The 22653-nt window shown below is 41.2% G+C and overlaps 1 protein-coding gene across 2 annotated transcripts in view; it reads left to right on the plus strand.

Annotated features, from left to right (window-relative positions):
• The window catches only part of VPS41 (VPS41 subunit of HOPS complex), a 138775-nt gene extending 116672 nt beyond the window's left edge, over positions 1 to 22103 (plus strand). For both annotated transcript variants that reach the window (XM_063129564.1, XM_063129554.1), the window contains 4 exons: positions 16071 to 16170; positions 16944 to 16988; positions 19449 to 19528; positions 21713 to 22103. In XM_063129564.1, coding sequence (XP_062985634.1) covers positions 16071 to 16170; positions 16944 to 16988; positions 19449 to 19528; positions 21713 to 21793 — 306 coding nt within the window. In that variant the 3' untranslated portion in view covers positions 21794 to 22103. The remainder of the gene's footprint in view (positions 1 to 16070; positions 16171 to 16943; positions 16989 to 19448; positions 19529 to 21712) is intronic.
• Positions 22104 to 22653: the final 550 nt, after the last annotated feature.

Consider the following 22653-nt stretch of genomic DNA (forward strand, 5'->3'; position numbering starts at 1 on the left):
GAAAATCCATTAAGGAAGAAAGGATAGGATAGCTGCACAATTCCTTCTAATCTGTAGTGCTAAGAGCTCTCTGTCTGGAAGTACCCCTATATATGATGGAGAGCCAAGGTCTGTTCTGGCTTTAGATGCATGTGTCTGAATAATACATGCTTTTGCCAGTACATATTTCTCATATGTGTGTGTGCCATTTTTGCAAGTACATATTAAACTGTTGATGTGTAAAAAAATATAATGTGGAAAGTGGCCCTGATAATGTCATGCCTTCCTGTACCTTATTCTGATTATTCTGTCCTTGTCTTCAACCGTTGCTTATTGCTGCTTCTTAGAATTGTGCTTTTGGGGCCTATATAGTGTATGCTTAGGTCCTACATGCTTCTTATATGAGGCTTTCAGCATTTAAGGTTGTTATAACAAATGATTCCTGCACAACTTTGTATTTCACATTCTCATTTCCAGACCCAAACAGTCTAATGGGATGTTCCTAGCTGCAAATTACCTTTCTTTCTGTTCTTGACCGTCCGTTCCATATATTTTGCAGCAGTGCAACAGTGTGGAGGCATCTTATTTTGAAGTGGCTCTTAATATGCTCTGAAGATTAAACTTGGACATGGCAACTAAATGGTTTGATCTTACGTCTATCACCTAAATAAATGAGGCTGCATTGGAGAACTAAAAGGAATTCTAAGCAAGTCCTACGGAGAACATCTAAAGAAAAATGATTTAACAAAATTTCTGTCTTCCAGAAGATCAGTATAGTCTGTTCCTCTAAATCTTCTCCTATTGGGTGCCCCGCAGGTGTTTTAGATCACAATCCCAAGTTTTCTGGCCATTGTCCGTGCTGGCTGGGGTTAATGGGAGCTTAAATCATTTGGAGGGCACCTGGTTGTGGAAGACTGGCTTGAAAGGTTTGCGAAGGATTCTGGGATGTATTCCAGAGCACAAAATTTGTTCATTCAGGGCATTGGCCAGTCATGTTGGACCTTCCTGTTGACCCATGGGAATTGAAAATATGCATCGAAAACACTCCGGTCTCCTGTGATAATATGCTTGCAAAGAACCTGATGAATCCCTCTAACATGGTATAAAAATGCCCAATAAGAGGAATTCTCCTAATCCTACGACTGTTCTTAGACTGTGGCAGCTTTTAATACTGCATCAAACACGATCGAGCTCAAATTCTCAATCTCGTTTTGTCACCAAAAGCTTTGTCTTCTGTCTTGGCATATTGTCATCAAGGCCATGAAGAATACCTGCAACAATCTGTTGGGAAATAACAATCAGATATGGTTTCCGAATCTTAGTGCGTTTCTATCGGCACGGAACGCATGCCGTCCCTTTTGTTGCTGGGGGTAGATACCTTAGCTTCCTTGCAGATCTTTCAGCTACAATCAATATCTGTCCTGTGCATTGATGGTCTCCTACCCATCTCATCCAAAAGTTCCCTAGGAAAATAAAAAAAAGAATCTGGAGATTTTGGGGATAATTAGAAATTGAACGATGTGGCCTCAGTGATATTGTTACCCAGATGTGTCTCGCTTTAAGTACCGTGCCTCAGGGGTTTGCCACTGTGTTTAGGGGAGTAGTATGAAGATCACTAAATTTAGTAATGCCGTTGTCATCATTGGGGAGAGTGATTTACGTCTATCTAATAATGATGGCAGTACTATGAGATGAAGGTGTTCCAATATTCATGGCAGGGCAAGACATAGTTGTCTGTCTGGAATTAAATAGGAAGTAAGTTAAAGCCGCATTCTAAAAGTGCTTATATTTTATACCTCACTCTTCAATGAGATGAATATTAAATCATAAATAAAGTAGACTACTGACAGCTGCAGTTTAATTTATATAGCCATAAAATTGTGCATTCTCTTAAACTGGAGCCAGTCATGCATCAAAAGTGACACATGCCTGGGAGCAGTGTTTAGCTAACAGAGAATAAATTGCTGCTCCACTGGCAGTGTTTTCTTATTATAATTAAATCACAATCGGGACTCTGACATGCCTGCCAGAATGAGCAAGATTACATTGAAATTTAGGCAATAAAACAGTAATTTCCTAATTTCGACTCTTGACATATATATTTGAATTATCCTGTATTTTCAGCAGCTAGGCTTTGCAAAGCCTATGGACAAAATCAATTTTTTTTTTCACATATAGATAAAAAATAAATAAATGACCATTTATCCAGGGTCAAGTCATAGGGTTTTCAATACCCTGGTAAGCCAAATTTTGCATAGAATCATAGAATAGCAGAGTCGGAAGGGGCCTACAAGGCCATCGAGTCCAACCCCCTGCTCAATGCAGGAATCCACCCCAAAGCATCCCTGACAGATGGTTGTCCAGCTGCCTCTTGAATGCTTCTAGCATCTCTGCATCCTGGCTCTGCTCCCCAAATCCATCCGTACTGTCAACACAGTCTTCAGTTCTTCCCTCCCTCCTGCTCTGGCCCTGGTTCTTCTGCCTGCCTGTTATTACCCCTGCTGTTGCTAAATTCCAGGCTGGCAGTTTTGTTGACGACAGAGAAGGGGCACAGGGAGAGATGTTAACCATCTAGTGTTTACCAACCAGTTTCAGGATCCTTACTACCACCTATCCCACACACACACGCACACACACAGGGATAGCAAGGGTAAAGGAAGCCTTTTGGATGACTAATTCATGTACATTGATGGTGCTATATAAATAATAATAATAATAATAATAATAATAATTCAGCGTATGTCCCATCAGGGCTAGCACCAGGATTGTCCCACTTAACCCAGAGCAGGGGTGCAGAACCTCTTTTAGTCCAAGGGCCAAATTCTATTTTGGAGTAGCTCTCAAAGGCCACATTCCAGTGGTGGGCGGGGCCAGAGGAAAAAGGGGAGGGAACAAAAAGCAACGTATTTTAGCTTAAAGCTCTTCCTGCAAGGACCTAAGTCTTAGGAGAGGGCGGTCCAGCCTTTTAGAAGGGGTGGGGAGAACCTGCTTAAAAGCGAAATCACCAAAAAACAATTGCCGGTCAGTGTGGCCAGGGCAAGGGAACTGGTCAGATTTGCCCTCCCCAGGCAGGTCAGGTTTGCCCCCCCTCTTCCCTGAGGAGGCCCAGATTTGGCCCCCGGGTCTGAAGCTCTACACCTCTGCCTTAGACACATTCATACATTTATCTTCAATTTAGCATCTACTGTTCACACCATTTTCTGTTTCTCAAACTTCTCTTTATTTATTAGCTAATGACAACACGGTTCAAACAAATAAGCTTCACTTAAAATCTCAAATATATAAGTTAAAGTTCTATTTAATTGTTGTTGTTCTTATTGTTGTTTTTAAAACCCTCATGGCAACCCTATAGAAAATTCCACTACTGCTGTATGTCTGTTCTTATCACTTCTAGTCATCCAGTCTTTGGTCAAATGTTGAACTAACTCGGGCTCAAAAAATGTATTTATTAATTTAATTTATATCCCGCTTTTCTGCCAAAGAATGGCATGCAGAGCAGCTAACAATACAACCCAAATTAAAACAAAATCTTAATTAAAACAAGGCTTAAAAATAAGTAAATTGAAAATACAATTAAAACCCAACAGCCAAAGAAATAAGCAGCACCATCAAATTAAATAAAAAAACCATTCAGCATCAGACCTGCTTATATGCCAAAGGGCTGCCGAGTAAGAAATGTCTTTGCTGGCAGCAGGACAGCAGAAGGGGAAACAGCTTTCCCTCCCTTGGCGGTGGGTCCCTAGCTTGGGTGGGGGGAACCCACTATTTTCATCTAGGAGAAAGCTCCCATGTACATAGATAATTAAAAGCTTGAGGTTCTTGAGGTTGTTTAAGGATACTGATCCCCAACAGTTACTTACACATTGTGCATGTGTGTGTGTGAGCATGCACTTCATGGCTTCTGTACTGCTCTGCTTGCTTCTAAGTCTGCTAGCAGTCAGCCCTCTTCCATTCTAGTAGGGGTGCACAACCCATGGCCCACGGTGCAAGCAGCCTTTCACTGCTCTCGGTGTGGTGCACTGTGCCTTCAGCTGACCCACCCAGTTTCCCACACCATTCACTCGACCATCTGGGCTGTGTGGAAAAGACCATTGTTCCGGCACTGTTGTGCGTGAATGAGAAAGAGAGTGTGCCTTTTCTGGGCAATAGGGTTGGTAATGGCAGTGGGTGTTTAAGCAGCAGCGGAAAAAAATGGCTACATTTCAATTTTATTGTATTTATTAAAACATTTGTATTCTGCCCTATATCACTGGGATCTCAGGGCGGCATGCAGATAAAATCAGAACAATGTAAAGCAATAAATAATATACACAGCTTAAAATGCATCAAATCGTTAACAAATTAAAACCAGTAGAATTTTTTTTAAAAGCAATAGAAATAATTAAAACAAAACTATGTGCATCCATGGATAATTTAGCCTTCAAAGGCCTTGATAAAAAAACATGTTTTAACTTGGCGATAAAAAAACATGTTTTAACTTGGCGCTGAAATGAAGCCAGCATCGGCGCCAGTCAGGTCTCCAACTGGGGTGCCACAACAGAGAAAGCCCTCTCCAATGTCTGGGGCACAGAGGAGGGCTCCTCCAACAGATCTCAAATCTTGGGCAGGCATATGTAGGGAGAGGCGCTCCCTCAAATACCGAGGTCCCAAACTGTTTAGGGTTTTGAATGTCATTGCCAACACCTAGAATTCCAACTGGAAGCATGTAGGCAGCCAATGCAATTCTTTTAAGATCTGTGTTATATGGTCTTCAGAAGATGTTCCAGTGAGCAGTTTAGCTGCTGCATTTTGCACCAGCTGCAACTTCCAAGCCGTCTTCAAGGGCAGCCCCACGTAGAGCACATTGCAGTATGTGCTTTTGAAAGGCATTAGGCCTTTCAAAAGCCAAGGAGGATATATACCAGCGTATTAGTGACATTGAGTTACAAGATCATATAGGAGCAGCAACCCCATATCCTGAATTTAGAGATAGGAGGCAGGCTCTCCTTCCTGCAACATATTTAATTTCTTTAATTATTCCAAAATACAGAAAAGCGTTCATGCTGGATAAATTTAATGTGCTTCCCTCCGCATTTTTGGAGGGTAAATATAATAATATCCCATATTATTGGATATTATGCCCCTGTAAAGCTGACATGATAAAAACTGTGGACCATGTATTGCTGTAGTGCTCCTTTTGTTGTGATTTTCGGCATACTTTCATCACTCCTATTTTACAAGGAATACCTGGGAGATCTGATGTGTTCTATACAGACTATCTTTTGGCTGATCAGAACTCTCAGATAACCTCCAAGGTGGCTAAATTTTGTGCTGCGGCAATTGCTTGTCGGCGTGGGATGATATCATCTGATTGTGACAATGTTTTAATCTCTTAAAATATGTGGGACATGTACTAATTAATTGTCATCATAGTCCCATTTTATTCCGTCGGTTTGGGAATATTATATGTGCTCATATTGTTGTGCTGTTTTGCTGGTCTTGTGACCGTAAATAAAATTCATTCACATTGTGGTCGGCTTCACTAACCCTGTTATGCAGCAGGGTTAGCAGCACTAACTTTGGCTTAAGGTGTTGTTTGATACGCACCTGTGGTTAAGGGGCCGAAATAATAGAGCTACCAATATAGAGCGGCCTAAATAGCCTAAATCGCGCAATTGCTGGCTCTCTTAGCGCAAGGGCTGATGGGACATGGGGCAGAGCATTTGGAGGACTCAGGCGCTCATCTAACTACTTTGTGGTTAGCATGTGGTTAAGGAAACTGGGAACCAGACAGGGTTAATGGTATTGTGGTAGGTGCTAACCACAGAGAGGCATAGTTAAGCTAACCACAGATCCCTCAGTGTCATCTGAACAAGCCCAATGGCAGGCTGCACAGTCCCATTTGTGAAGCCTAATGAGTTTGGAACTTCAGCGAGCCTGGGGAAGTTTCTAGATAGACAGCTCTTAGCGCTCCCAAACAAAAGACAATATGCATCTATTCTGTATTTCCCTTCCTTAACTGATTTTCTGTAGTAAGAAAGAAACCAGAAGAAGCAGTGGAAAAATACAGAAGGGGTTGCAAATTGAAGATTACGACGTCTGGACACCACCACCCCTAAAATTCCATGAATGAGGAAGGTTGATGGCACCATAAAAACATCATTTGGAAGCACCCTGGGAATCCTAGTGAATGACTGTAGCTATGGGAGTTGAAGAGTAGTGCTGAATGATAAAATGAATTGCTTTCCAATCATGATTGGGAAGTAATTCATTTTATCATTCAGCCCTTCAGATGCAGCCACAACCGGTGCAAGCATTTTATGTTTGACGCTTGGATATCTTTGAAAGCATTATATAAATTTGAATAATAAAAGAATAAATAAAGCTCAAGGGCAAATGCTGAGGCAAGTTCTGGGAGAGCCCCTCATCGCTGATACTGGGCATCTGACCATACCTTTATTTTAGAGGGACCTGGTGATGACAGGAGTACCTGGCCGAAGCAGCTGGGCTCTGCTGTGTGGCAGTCATTTTAATTTCCTCACAGTGCAGTGCCTGACACTGAAATGAGCACTAAGCCAGCATGACTGGACATACTGGGGTGGTGACTCTTTAAATTTCCCCCCAATTCAATTCCCATGACATGCATTTCAGGCATGGCTGTGGTATGGATGAGCCATGTGAGACTTGTCCTGGTCGACAGAGCAGTACCTCCTGCCTTCTGCACTTCAAGCTGCAGTAGCTTAAGCCCTTGCTCTGGCTTAGCTACCCCCCCTTCAGCTCCAGCAATTAGCATAAAGGACCCTAGGTCTGGATTTTAGGTATGGGCCATCAGTCCTACACTGGCCCAACACTCTCAGTTATGTTAGATGGGAGTGGGACCAGTACAGGTTGACGTGCCTTATGTGTATGGATTGTGGAAATTGGAAGCACAGAAACGATCTCTAGAATTAAAGCTATACGGAGAGTCACTTACTTTCTTAAGATACAATTTAAGAAATCTATTAAAATTAAATATTTATTTATTTTATTAAAACATTTGCATTCTGCCCTATATCATTGGTATCTCAGGACGAGTCTCTTCAGATTAAGCCCCATAGATCAGGTTGAGAAACAGATGACTCGTACCAGGGATTGATTTCTGTGTTTTCAACCCAGAACAGTTATTGCCTTATAACTACTCTTAGATCAACAAGAAGATACTAGCTTGGATATTTTACATTTCCTGTTCTCTGGGGCCAGCCAACACAGCAATGACAGCATACTAAATTTCAAACATCTCAGTCTGTTTTAAAATAGGTTTGTAGAAGCCAAACAGTCACTAGGGGGCGTGTTATAACCTGCTTAGCTCTTGATAGCATCTATGCTTGATGGCAATATTGGTTCAGTGGACTTGTTCTTGTGGGGGGGGGGTGAGTTTATGAGTGTTTCTTTGTGAGGTCCCAATTCCTTTGCTTATCCAGCTGTTTAGCATCTTTGGGGCACAGATGAAGCAAAGCAATGCTTGGATTCTAGGGAAGCAATGCTTGGATTCCAGGGAATACCAACCAGTAAAAATTCTCTGCTATGCTCAGACTTCAGACCTTGTACACTGAAAATGGGCATGTTTTGTATCCTATTGGAGTCAAGACCAAACCTGCCATTGTTCTTAATAGGTGGGTATTGCACAGAATATGAGAAAGGGACCTCCCAGCCACTCCAGAAAAGTGAAGTCGGATTTATTTATTTATTTATTTATTGCATTTCTATACCGCCCAATAGCCGGAGCTCTCTATAAAGGGGAAAGCAGCCATGACAGTACAAAAGTAAAAGCAGGGCCTATTCAGATTTATTTATTTTATTTTTATTTATTTATTTATTTAAGGATTTTTATGCCGCCATTCAGCCAAAAAAGGCTCTCACAGCGGCTTACAAAAGTATTTCTTGACAGTCCCTGCCCACAGGCTTACAATCTAAAAGACATGACACAAAAGGAAAGGGAATTGGGAGGGAGGAGGAGGAGGGGGAAAAGGAAAGCAAATTCAGGCACTACAATCTTAGTTGGAAAGTTCAGCAATGACAGTTGACAGCAGGAGGGAGGGGGCTCTCAGGGTTAGGCCACTAACCCTTTTGCAACAAATTGTTAGTGAGCTTGTTTGAACCGTGGTTATGTAGCCACCATGGTTAGGAATGGTTCACACAAGATACTAAGCCATATTGGGCCTGTTCAGAAAACAAGCTAAGTCATGGTTAGTCCGCTAACCCTTTTGCAGCAAATGGTTAGTGAGCGTGTTTGAACTGTGGTTACGTAGCCACCATGGTTAGGAATGGTTCACAATACACGCTAAGCCATAACGTTTAGCTCAGAATGCTTAACCACCATGGCTTAGCATGTTGTCTGAACAGGCTAACATATGTCTGAAACTCAAGACACGAAAATGTAGAATACAAGCATAATAAAAACAAGCTTGTCACTTTTTCTGATTTGTAATCCTGGCCAATGGTATCTGCCTTTGCAATCTATAATAACCTAAACAAACTGAAACATCTTGCCTCTAGAGGTATATGAAATGTGAAGTGCTCTGTCTGAGCTTGACTTTGCCTAATTTGTTGAAATGAATCTGTTGAATAATCTGTTGAAATGAACAGAAATGACTGACAAACTGTACTGCTTTTAAAAAAGCAGTCTGTTATAACTAACAGCTGAGGTTTTTCCAACGCTTTGGGTATCTGAAGTAATCAATTCTTTTTTAATCAATTTGAAAATGATGCAGATATTAAATAGATTGGAGTTGCTGGAAGGTTTCACATGGACAACAGGCCAAAATCAATGGCTGCATTTGAACGTAGTACTAAACTTAGCCACTGTTGGCCTTGCATGCTCCCTTGTCCCCTCTTCTCCAGTCAACTGCAAGGAGGTTACAAATTTTTACATCCATTTTAGATTAACCACAGTTTAGCATGTCATTCAAGCTCTAAACTCTGGTTTATCTCATCTATAGTTAGTGAAACAAACCACTTTCATAATGTATGCTTTGTGGTTGTTTTTTCCGAGTGGAGAAGGCAGCATGGAATAAAGACACACACACCAGAGCTTAGGATAAGCTAGGGCCTCTTTATTTAAACAAGGGAGATTCAGCCCTTCCATGGATCTGAATGTGAAAGTCCAGGAATCTATATGTCCTTATCTCAGGCAATTTGCCTGGCTTTATGGGCGAGCCACTCTCCTAAGCCAGGAGTCGGGTAAACCCGGACCCTGTCTTATGCAACACTTTGAAAGTATGGGGAGACTGCCCGACATCACCCCCACTCAGAGCTGTAAAACTGAGTAGATGAGACAGGAAGATGTCCAAAGGCCTACCATATCCTGACTCGGGAGCCATAAAACTAGCGAGGAGCAAGACCTCCGGATATGCCAATCACCAAAAGGTGCCAGAGAGGTCACCATCCCTATTCTGCTAAGCAAATTCCCACACATCCCGCCAACAAATCAACCTATTTATCCACCATCCTGATAAAACCTCCAGTATGCAGTAGGCCAAAACCACCCACCATTTATGGGAAGGGGAAAAAATCCTACTCAGCCCTCCCCACAAAGGGAGCGACTGGCTAAGCCCCATACTAGAAGAAAGGAGAGAGGGTGGGAGCTGAAAGAACCAGAGAGGCCGATGGTCGGGAAGGGGCAGCCTTCAAAGGCTTGGCCCCGCCCTTGCCTCATGTGGCTCATGTGTGCCTACATGTGAAGCCTTTCTTCCCCTCCTCGTTAGCAACAACCAGTCTTCCTGATCAAGCCGTGACAGCTGTGCAGGAGAATGGACTTCCCCACTGAGCATATATTAACCACAGTTTGTCTGAGTTCAGCTGTCACCGCAAGCTGTGGTTAATAAAAAAACTAAGAAAGTGTCCAAAATCTTCCTTGTGGCTGCACCGGAGGAGTGGGGGCGGGGAAACGTGTGAGCCTGGGCCTGTTTTTTAAACACTAAACTATAGTTTAGCGTTACATCTGAGCCAGCCCACTCTGTTGAATCAGAGCACCACTCACTTGAAAACAGTTCTCTCCTCCCACCCCCTGCCAACTTTGCTATAAGGATATGTCACCCATATTCCTTGATTGCTTATTCATGACTTCGGAATGTTTCAGAAATTGATCTTAAAACATTAGTGGATGTTAGCAAAATTCCTCCTGAAATCTGTTTTTAAAAAGACAGGTTTTACTATTAAAATATTTGGATTCTATATGTATTCGGAAGAAGGAATGTATAAGAAAATGGGGATGCAATCCTATACAATCGGAGTAAGCTACAATGAATGGAGTGGAACTTACTTCTGAACAAATGTGCTTAGGATTCCACTGTAAATGAACGAAAACACTATTGTATAGCAACCTATATTACTCTGTACAGCACCATGTGCATTGATGGTGCTATATAAATAAATAATAATAATAATAATATATAATACAGATAATATATTGCTACTAAATGGAAATAGGCAGGGTCTTGCTATTTACTGTGTAATCTGTACAGCACCATGTACATTGATGGTGCTATATAAATAAATAAATAAATAAAATAATAATTAACAGCAGAGAAATATCCAAACTTGTTACATAATGAGCCTTTGTCAAGGTATAATATTCTGATCACTTTAAAGTATAGGACAGTGCAATTGCAAGAACGGTGAGGAAAAAGGAAAAGTCTACACCAGAGTCTAAATTTTCCTCCCAGAGATTAATTGGATAACTGAATATATACTGTATGTATACACACAAAAACAGTGGGGAAATTATGGGGTATATTAGAATGAATGAAACTGCCTGAGCTAATAGGAGAACATTTTGCTAAATCTCCTCAAAAGTGACATTTAGGGTGGAACTAGAACTAGACACAATGACAAATACAAGACTGTTGCCAAAGCTGAAAAGCTCACGGGGAGCCCCCTCCTCACCCCCCACCCCCAGTAACATGCACGAAAGCATAGCAGGCTTCTGTTCTGGTCAACGCAGAGTCGGATTGCTTCGCCCTAACAAATACACCATGAAAGTTGACTTTGATTTGAGAGAAGAATGTGAAAGGAGCAATGAAAAATTAGGCAAAGTCAAGCTCAGACAGAGCACTTCACATTTCATATACCTCTAGAGGCAAGATTTTATAGAAGTGTTTTCTCGTCAGTTGTCGCCTTGATCTGTGCCTTTCGTATTATAGTTAATCTCATTGGGCTGAGGCATTTTATGAAGATTCTCTTATTGGAAAAGAACTAAAGCAGCCAGGAATTCTCAAAAATGAAATCCCGAAGCTTTGGGATTAATATTGATTTAAAGTGTGTGTGCTGAGTATGTATATATAGATTAGCGGGTGTATAAATATATACTGTGTGTTGCCATAAATACTTCAGGTTCACAGTTTCATTATCTAAAATGAATTCATGCAATGATATCTATTGATCTTCTCTAGATGTAAAAGCTTGCAACCCACAATGGCCTTCCAATTTATTCTAATGAAGAAAATAGATCCACCTTTAGCATTTCTGTAGTCATGAAGATGTGCTCCCTCAATTAACTTAATTGGGATAGCATGCAAAGGAGTAGGCCAGAATACAAGAGATCTGTGTGAGCAGGTGTGTATCCATAGATCTCTTTGTTGGAGTGGCTACCTGTCAGACTTGAATTGTTGGTAATACTGCAATCTTTAAATTGCAATTCCAAATTCACTTACCTGGGAGTAATTCCCACTCCTGGGACGTGTATAGGCTTGCACTGTTCAAAGCTTTATCTGATAAATCAGTGAGACTGACAGAAGATCATACTAGTTTTTAAAGCCATTTTGATACGTAAGCACATTAAAGATAACCTTTCATTTAACAATAAGTTATTATTATTATTATTATTATTATTATTATTATTATTTATTTATATAGCACCATCAATGTACATGGTGCTGTACAGAGTAAAACAGTAAATAGCAAGGCCCTGCCGCATAGGCTTACAATCTAATAAAATCATAGTAAAACAATAAGGAGGGGAAGAGAATGCCAACAGGTACAGGGAAGGGTAAGCAGGCACTGGGTAGGGAAAAACTAACAGTAGAAAGTAACAGTAGAAGTCTGCACAACATCAAGTTTTAAAAGCTTTAGGAAAAAGAAAAGTTTTTAGTTGAGCTTTAAAAGCTGTGGTTGAACTTGTAGTTCTCAAATGTTCTGGAAGAGCGTTCCAGGCGTAGGGGGCAGCAGACGAAAATGGACGAAGCCGAGCAAGGGAAGTAGAGGCCCTTGGGCAGGCGAGAAACATGGCATCAGAGGAGCGAAGAGCACGAGCGGGGCAATAGTGTGAGATGAGAGAGGAGAGATAGGAAGGAGCTAGACCGTGAAAAGCTTTGAAGGTTAACAGGAGAAGTTTATATTGGATTCTGAAGTGAATTGGAAGCCAATGAAGAGATTTCAGAAGCGGAGTAACATGGTCGGAGCGGCGTGCTAAGAAGATGATCTTTGCGGCAGAGTGGTGAACAGAAACCAACGGGCTGATGTGAGAAGAAGGAAGGCCAGAGAGAAGGAGGTTGCAGTAGTCCAACCGTGAAATAACCAGTGCATGAACAAGCGTCTTGGCAGAAGAGACAGACAAAAATGATCGAATCCTGGCAATATTATACAGGAAAAATCGACAAGATTTAGCTACTGCCTCAATATGAGGAATAAAGGAGAGCGAGGAGTCGAAGATAAAGCCAAGGCTACGAGCTTCCTTGACCGGAGTAAGCGTAACATCATTGACAGTAAGAGAGAATGAGAGATGAGGAGAAGGTTTAGGAGGAAAAACAAGCAATTCAGTCTTTGCCATGTTAAGCTTCAAGCGACGATGAAGCAGCCAAGCTGAGATATCTGAAAGACATGCCGAGATACGATCGTGAACATCAGGAGAAAGTTCCGGAGATGACAGATATAGTTGTGTATCATCGGCGTACAGATGATATTGGAGACCATGAGATTGAATAAGCTTGCCCAAGGGCAACATGTATAAGGAAAACAACAACGGGCCAAGCACCGAGCCTTGCGGAACCCCTACTGAAAGGGGAAAGGAGGAAGACGAGCTGCCATTAGTCAACACGCTGAAAGAGCGACCCGCTAGATAGGAGGCAAACCAGTTATAGACAGAGCCACAAAATCCAAGGTCATGAAGGGAATCTAAGAGAAGATCATGATCAACCGTGTCAAAGGCTGCAGTTAGATCAAGGAGAATAAGAACGGAATAATGGCCTTTAGACTTGGCAGTAAGGAGATCATTGGTGATCTTAGTAAGGGCTGTTTCGGTGGAATGCAGAGGACGGAATCCAGATTGAAATGGATCCAAAGCAGAGTTACTAGAAAGAAAGTCAAGACAGCGAGAGTAGACCGCACGCTCCAGGATCTTTGAAACAAACGGCAACAAAGAGACAGGTCGGTAGTTAGACAGAGATAGCCTATCAAGAGTAGGTTTCTTGAGAATGGGAGAGACTGTAGCATGTTTAAAAGCAGAAGGAAATGAACCAGAGGACAGAGAAAGATTAATAATATGTAGCAAGGAAGGGAGGATAGCAGGAATAAGATTAATAAAGACGCGAGAAGGAATCGGATCACGAGAACAAGTGGAAGGCTTCGAAGAGCGCAGTATTGTAGACAGTTCATCCGCAGAGACCGAAGGAAACGCAGAGAAATTTGCAGGAGGAGCTGACAGATGAGGAACAGGAACTGGAAGAGGAGCAGAGCTGGCCAGATCAGAGCGGATAGTTTGGATTTTAGCATTGAAAAAAGAGGCAAAGTTATTAGCAGACAGAGAGGCGGGGAGAGATGGCGGATTAGGCTTCAGAAGAGAATTGAAGGACGCAAAGAGCCGCTGAGGATGCCTAGCATTTGACTGGATCAGCGTTGAGTAGTACTGCTGTTTGGCCAGTGAGATGGCAGAAGAGAAAGAGGAGAGTACAAATTTGTAATGGACAAAGTCTGCCCGGTCCCTGGTCTTACGCCAAAGGCGTTCAGCTGCCCGGGAACAAGAGCGAAGGTAGCGGAGGGAAGAGGTGAGCCACGGTTGGGGTTGAGAAGGGCGAACTATCCGAGTTGTAGATGGAGCAAGATTATCAAGAGTTGAAGATAAGGAGGAATTAAAGAAGGAGACAGCTGAGTCCAAGGAGACAGCCGAACAGACAGAAGGAAGGGAGGAGGCTAGAGACTGAGAAAAAGCCTCGTAATTGATAGATTGCAAGTCACGACAAGAGCGAGAAGCGGGACGTGAAGGAGGAGGATTATGATGAGTAATATTGATGATCTGACAGCGGAAAGTGAGCAGTAGAAAAGTCCAACACAGAGCAATTCCGAGTGAGAACAAGATCCAGACAGTGTCCAAGGGAATGTGTGGGTGCATCAGACCAAAGCTTAAGATCATAAGAGGAAGATAATGAGCGAAATCGTAGAGCTGCAGCATCTTGAGGGTCATCCACATGAATGTTGAAATCACCCAGGATAAGAGTAGGACAGTTGTCAGAGAGGAAAAAGGACAGCCACGAATCAAAATCAGAGATAAATTTTGAGGACGAGCCTGGGGGGCGGTACAGAACTGCAACCCGCAGTCGCAGTGGAGCGAAGAGCCTCACCACATGTACCTCAAAGGAGGAGAAGCAATGTGAAGGTGGAATGGAAAGAGGCTGGAACTGGCACAAACTAGATAATAAAAGACCCACACCACCACCCCGACCCTCTGGGCGACTAGTGTGAGAGAAAGAGAGTCCTCCAAGAGAGAGGGCAGCAGAGATGGCAGTATCATGGGCAGGAAGCCAGGTTTCAGTAAGAGCAAGGAGGTGGAGAGACCTAGAGATAAACAAGTCCTGGATGACAGGGGCCTTAGAAGCAAGAGAGCGACAGTTCCATAAGGAACACGAAAAAGGCAGCTGAGAAGAGGGGAGACACCGGATAGGAACTAAGTTAGGAGAGACGAGATTGGAACGAGCCATAAGGAACAGATATGAGGAGAAAAGAACTGAGAGGAGACAATGAGAAGATCGTGACCTGAATCAGAAAGTGGCAGCAACCGGACCGTGGCTGCGGTTTTTCCTCCAGAGTAGAGGATCCGCTTGACCGGCTTCGCCCCACGGCTGAGAGCCACAGGCCGAGAGCCCTTGTGCTCTCGCCCTTCGGCTCGCGCCTCCAGCAAACTGGAGGCTTGAAGAACCTGAAAAGGAGGGGGGAGGAGCAGAAGCTGCAATTCAAACAGACCAATGGCAGTTAGTCAATGTTGCTCAATGGCTTCTCAGAGAGCTAAGTTGCTTCTCCTCTTCAAGTTGCAAACTGCAAACTGCAGCAAACTGGAGGCTTGAAGAACCTGAAAAGGAGGGGGGAGGAGCAGAAGCTGCAATTCAAACAGAACAATGGCAGTTAGTCAATGTTGCTCAATGGCTTCTCAGAGTTTTATTGTTATTCAATTGTAAGTTATCTTGTGCTTGCCTCTGTATCTCAAAACAGAGTCTCATTTGGGTTTTTAGGCGTATTTATTAATGATTATTTTTCCTGCCTTTTAGGGACAAGATAAGAACAATTTTGTATTTATTTTGAACCACCAATAACCAAAGTTCTCTGGGCAGTGAACAAAATTTGGATTAAGAATATATATTTTTAAATTCATAAATCTGTATCAGTATGTTTTATTTAAACGTAATCAATTAGAAAATAATTAAGCTGCTAAAAATGATTTGTTTGATTGAGAAGCCCTCTGCTTTGGAAGACTTCATTACTGCTGTGATTATATTCTCATTTCAACTTGATTCAAGTTACCATTCTTTTATAACGCATCTGAGTATAAAGAAAGTTATTTTTATTAATGAAATGAGTGCAGAAGGGATTGCTTTTGTGATCGAGAATAGCATGTGAAAACATGAAGTAAGAGTTCAGAGGTCTTGCCAGAGGCCTCATGTCTATTTTAAGGGCACTTCCAATTACTAATGTGTCATTTTAATTAATACATTTGAAGCTCCAATAAGTAATTGTGAGACAGCTTTTCTGATAAGGGAATGGACCTTGTAGGGAGGGATATGATGTAAAATATGTAATTTCAGCTTCTGCATACATTGGGAACGAAAGCCAGCAGAATATTGTCACATTTATGTACTTCTGTTTCTTAGATTTTGCTCCGGGAAGGGTGCAAGAAGATTCTTGTTGCTGACTCACTCTCCTTGTTGAAAAAGATGCATCGTACACAAATGAGAGGGGTCCTTGTGGACGGTACGTACAATGCATCTTTGGAAACTCCTGAAATGAAATGATTTCCCTTGTAAACTTGCCTACAACTGTTGATATGTGTAATACTATAGATTTTGGTACAAGGTCATTAAGAGTTGTATGCAATGTTAGTCTAGCTTTAGTCCCATTCATTTCAATGGGTCTGTTCTAAGTAGGACTAACATCAGATAAAGCACATGATCTTTCTCAGACATTGAACATTGTTTGAGAGGGTGATGAGCCTTATTAGTAGTAAAATCCCCTAAATACCTGTGCAAATATTTTCTCAATTGGATTATTTAACCCCCAGAATGTGGGACATTTTACAGCTACTGAAGTAAGCCAGGGTTGGGAGGAGGTGTGGCCTTCCAGATGTTGTTGGACTTCAGCTCCTACCAGCCCAAGCCATCATAACCAATTGTGAAGGATGATAGAAATTGCAGTTCAGCAACATCTGGAGAGCCATATGTTTCCCATCCTTGTAATAAGTACTTATTTCCACATGGATTACCTGTTAATGTGCTTTGATGCCAAAAGCTTTGTCTCTTGTACTGAAGACTGTCTACACTTTGTGTGCTCCTGCCTGCGACAGATAGCAAAACTTTATCTAAACCAGTTTCTCCCAGTTCAGTGCCTTCCAGATGTGTTGGACTAAAATGTCCATCATCCCCAGCCAGCATATTGTGATGGGAGTTGTAGTCCAACGCATCTGGAGAGCACCAGGTTGGGGAAAGCTGATTTCAACAATTAACTTGAACTTTTCCTTTTTCTTACAGAGGAGAATATCTGTGAAACATGCCTTGCCCCTATACTGCCTACAGGTAGGACATTTATGGCCAAAACACGTATGCACACTTCAGAGAATAGTTTTCTGGCCAGAAACTGGTTTTGGTGCTCTGAATGGAAGGTGGTTGGGGTGGATGATATCCATCCCCATGTGCCCTGCCAGCAAGTCCAGCTGCAGCTCCCTTCCCATCTCTTTTGCACCACCTGAAACCGTGATGGGGATAGGATAGCTCAGCCCAGCCTTCCCCAACCTAAGTCCCTCCAGATGTTTTGGGCTTCGATTCCCATCAGCCCCAAACAGAGTGGCCAATGATCAGGAATCCTGGGAGTTGTTGTCGAAAACATCTGCAGGGACCCAGGTTCAGAAAGGCTAGGTCAGAGCATGCAAGTGGAAAAGGAATTCTCCAATTAGGCATGACAGTCTCAGTCTCCATCCATACCTAGTTTCTTGGATGGAAAGGAATGGACTAGTCTAATCCAAGTTGTAAAGGAATCAACTTCAGTTTCAGTCTGCATGTCCCTTATTTGAGTTTAGATTAATTTAGTTTATTTATATGTTGCTTTTCCACAGTAGAGTGTACCCTAAAGCATCTCACAATAAACATTTGGTTGGGGGGGGGGGGGGGAATCACACTATTGTATTTTGAAAACAATTTATTATGAAAACGGTCAAACAGAGTCCAATAAAATAAAGCCATCAGTTCAATAATATCATAGCAAGAGTCCAATATACCAATGCACTGATACCATTCGCTGACCAATTCACAATTAATACACAACAATCAAGTATAGAAGCAAATTTTAAAAAATAATTTTTTAGCAAAAAAATAAATAGCTAACCCATATATAGGCAGCCTGGTATCCTCCCGAGGTTTTGGACTATAACTCCCACATTCCCTGATCATTATCCATGTTAGCTAAGGCTTATGGACGTTATAAAACATCTCAAGAGCCTACCCCTGAACTAGCTTAGCTTTTACTTGCTAGTAGGGATGTCGGAGAAGTCCGCAACAGAATGAAATTTAAATTTTGTATACTTTCTAATGTTCACTGTTTTTAACTTTTGTAAACCGCCCAGAGAGCTTCGACTATGGGGCGGTATATAAATTTAATAATTAAATAAATGAGTTCAGATTTCTATGAATCTGACCCACAGTGGACTGACTTTTCCCAAGTCACACAGATTCCATGTACTTGCGGCCAGTTGGTTTTTTTTTTTACTGTTTGGAATTTTATGCAAATTTAATTGTAGTAAAATATATAAAATAAAACACACTGGCTGACAACGTGCATTTTCCCCATGGGCTAAAAGCATAAATATGTACATTTTGTTCGTCCTTTTGGGGTGGGAGGATTTGTGCATGGGGCGGGGGGGTTGCATATTTTCATACGTGCAAATTTGCACAAAGACGAATTTGGGGAATGCAATACTCTCAATGAGGAGATGACAGAACTAAAGGCACCTGACAATCCACAAAACACAGGCAGGACAGATTTTACAAAATTCCTACTTGTAAGCCACAAAAGCTCATGTAAATGTATTAAAATACAAGTACACATTTTGGTGCAGATTTGCACATTTTGAGGGGAATCTGGGTGCTTTCGCAAGTGCGAATTTGTGCTAATTTAGGAAATGGGAAAAAATGTTTCTGTCAATGAGTAGATGAAGGAACGAAATGCATCTGACAATCCACGAAATACAGATGGGATGTATTTTACAAAATCCCTGCATCCCTGCTTACTAGTGCTTTTCCAAGGGGCAACAGCTGCCCAGTTTAAATACTGCTAGGGATCTTGGAGGTTGGGCTTTTCTTACCAGGCCAGATGTTTCACAGCTGGTTCCCTCTTCTCTCTCCTCCAAGGAGATGCTGGCAGTAGCAAAGGAGAAATGCTCAGGAATGGCAATGGTATTAAGTACCCAATCTTCAAAGTCTTGGAAAATGCTTTCACAAGAGATAATAAGAACATCTTTCGGGGAGGCGGGGAGAACCAAACTAAATCATATGGTTAATGCAGCACAACATTAGTGTATGTAGTGAAACGCTGTGAATATGATTCAGATTCAGATGAGGGTCTCTAGAGATTCAGCTGTTTGATTTGAGTCATCTGGAGGAGGATGCACATGCAAACCAGTGTTGGACGTGGACTGAAGGGACCTGGATTCAAATTCCCACTTGGATATGAAGCTCTCTAAGGGAAGTTTCTTCATGGACAATAGCCAGTCCAGCTTTAAACAGTGATGTGTGTGGTATTTCAAAGAGCAGAGAACAGTCACATTTTAACATGGGCAAAGTAGAATCATATGACATCACCATAAGGACACAGGAATTATGAAAACCAATTTGCCTTTCTTATGAATGGAGCCCCTATGAACATAGAGAATGTCCTTGGATACCTGGTGTTTAATAAAAGCATCTCACTTTTGGTGCACTTTATAACCTTCAGCTCACATATTTTGCTAATATTTTATGCATTTATCTCTCTTCCCTTGCCAGATGCATCTAAATCTTTCAGTATAACAGTGTTTCACTGCAGGCATATGTTCCACAAAGAGTGTTTCCCTGAACCTAGCACAGTAAGTAACCAACTTAATCTCTATAGATTCTAGAAATTGCCATAGTCAAAGACAAAAGGACAAATAAGGTTTTTTGCTATCCGCTGAGAAGGGCATGTGTTTATTGAGGATTATAAAATAATTATAGTGTTTGTTCTTACTCGGATATTAGTAGATGTATTGAACCTATCCAAAATAACCTCTCTCTCACCCACCCACCTTCCAGTGTCACAGGTTTTAAATACTGCTTCCATTAGCAAGAAACTATGGTTCCCACACCCCCAAATATTAAATGTAACTTTGATATTAAAGGACAAACATTAAACTTGATTTTGGCAAAACATAAGCATTACACCTCAATTATTAAAAATAGAATTGCTCAAGTAAGCTGTATGTTCTTTGTATAACCACCCTGAAAATGAAGCTTAGAGTTTTCATAGTTGCAGAGACACTTGGAGCTTCCAGATGAGGTTTTCATGGTGCCATCACCCTGCCTTATTCATAGAATTTTATGGGGGGACGAGACCTTCTCAAGTTTTCCCACCATTTTTTTCATTTTTTTTATTTCTGCAGAATATTTATTACTGCAAAAAATCCATTAATGAAGAAAAGATGCAATGCTTTCTGACTGGTAGTGCTAGGAGCCCTTTATCTGGAAGCACCCACTTTAATCTGCAGAATAATAATAATAATTTTGCTACAGTAAGATAAAAATCCTTGATTTCTAGTTGAATGCAAGAGATTTTAGGCTACAATCCCGTATACACTTGCCTGGGACTAAGTGTCATTGAACTCACTGGATCTTGCTTCTAAGCAGACATACGTAGGATTGCGCTGCTAACTATGAAACAGGAAAGATTAGTGGATGTTCCAGAAATCAATCAAAAGCCATTTCCTAATACCTTTCTTGAACCACAATAGCAATCATTTCTGCCTGTCCTGCAGCAGTTAATGGTAAATGGTAGTCACCTTGTGGACCAAGATGAAATTTACTTTGGAGACACCTTCAGTGGTATAAATTACTACTTCAAATACAGCTTCTTTCCCTCTACTAGTTCACTTGTTAAAAAAATCAGCACCACTAACTATAGTGAGAGTTTAACTTTGTAATGAGTGAAATTTACCTGGGTTTTCCACAAAGCAGTAGCAGCAGCAGTATCATAAGTACGTGTTTTAAGGTTACTGCAGCAGGTTAACAGCCATAAGCTCCCTTTTATATGTTCCGTAGGACTTTCATACATATCGGTTAGTATCCAAAGAACCGTGTGACTAGTTCCACTTCTCTAAGGGATCTTTTGGACTTGCGTTTCTTAAACAGCAGCAGCCATCTCATGGCAGGCTGCTTTTGAAATTGAGGGGAGCATTCAGAGAAAATTAATGTAATATTTTAGTTTGTTTTTTTAATCTCTGTTGTTAATCAGTAAGGAGGGATATGAATCTCAATATAAATATAATAGAGGAAGAAAAGGTGAGAGAAAAGTCAAAAATCCCACTAGTCACGCCTCATCTCTTGGGCACGCCAAATGGATTTTAGTCATACCTTATTTGTGTATAGGTATATTAGCACAAATTGGACCACATATGATTGTATAATTGTTTGAATATATTTAGCTCAAGACCTAAAGTTAATTTATGTATCCTTCTTTTGATTCTGCTCTCTTCCACACTTGATCCCTATGCATTATTTCCATATATGTTTTAATGGTATGTTTTCTGTAATTAATTCAATGTATTGATTCCCTGTTGAAACGATTTGTATTTTTCTCTTTCTGGTCAATTGACTTCAAATAAAGATGATGATGATATTCCTCCAGTTTAAAATCCATCTCTTATATTTTAATTTGTATTAAACAACATTACTATGACACTTGTTAGTAAAATCCTGTTTTTAATATTCTGATCTTGTGTTATGTAAGAGTAATTCTTTGAGCTCCACCAAATCTTTCTGTTATGCAAACGGATGCCTATTATGCTTGGGCAGCCAGGTGCACAAGCATAATACACATAATGTGCAAACAGTTGTGCAACCATGCTTGCACAAGTAGGATTTTCCTCTTGTGCATCATTCAAAACCTAGCGCAACATCATTTGCACTAGTGGAACAACACGGTTAGATATACCCATGTGATCTTTTGATTGACCTAACAAAGGTATTACAGCAACATGGATTTTGAAGACAAATACTTTTTCTTTTTTTATTTCCAGGAGTCTTCAATGCATTTCTGCAACATCTGTAGTGCTAAACACCGAGGACCAGGCAGTGCTATCTTGGAGATGAAAAAATAATATTCTCTGGCATGTTGACAGCTTATACCCCTCTGCGTGACTGCTTTCACTTGGCTCACGGCAGCCGTGCTTCATTGTTAATGCTCGTTAAGCATTGTGTATATATTTAACTTTGGTTGTGGATGTGGTAAGGAGGAATCTTTAAATCATGCAGCTCATTGCAATTTCCTCTACGCCTTTAAAGTGCTAAAAAAGACAAAGAAAGCAATCTAATGTTCCCTGGAAGACTGTTGTGCTGTTAAGATATGGTCACCCGTATGCTCGGCTGAATCTGTATTAATTAATGAAAAGTAAACCTAACTGGAAAATTCATTGACTTGATGTACGGTGTTGTTAGCAAGCTAAAGCATGCTATCCAGTTTGAAGATACATTTGGGATTACAATTTCGGCTTTGTATAACAACATCAACGAAATGTGGATTCCACATTTAGGCGTATTCACAGGCAATAGGTGCGTCACTAATGTCTATTATCAAATTCTGTTTTCATTGATCCCTGGTCCTTTTTTGGGGAGTGGGGACACTTCAAAATAGTTAGAATCTCAAAGATTGAGGGGCTTGTTCAGACAAAACACTAAACCATGGTTAGGCTGCTAACACTTTTGCATCAAATGGTTAGTGAGCTTGCTTAAACCATGGTTATGTAGCCACTAAGGTTAGGAATGGTTCGCACAACACGCTAAACCACAATGTTTCGCTCAAAATGCTTAACCACCGTGGCTTAGCGTGTCGTCTGAACAAGGTTGAAAGTGTCTCAGACAGTGATAAGAACATAAAAAGAACCCCATTGATTCAGATCATGATCCATCTACTTCAGCTTCCTTTAAATAACATTAAACGGGAAAAGCTGTAGCTCAGTGG

This window comes from Elgaria multicarinata, chromosome 1 (assembly GCF_023053635.1).
Source record: "Elgaria multicarinata webbii isolate HBS135686 ecotype San Diego chromosome 1, rElgMul1.1.pri, whole genome shotgun sequence".
Taxonomy (NCBI): Eukaryota; Metazoa; Chordata; class Lepidosauria; order Squamata; family Anguidae; genus Elgaria; species Elgaria multicarinata.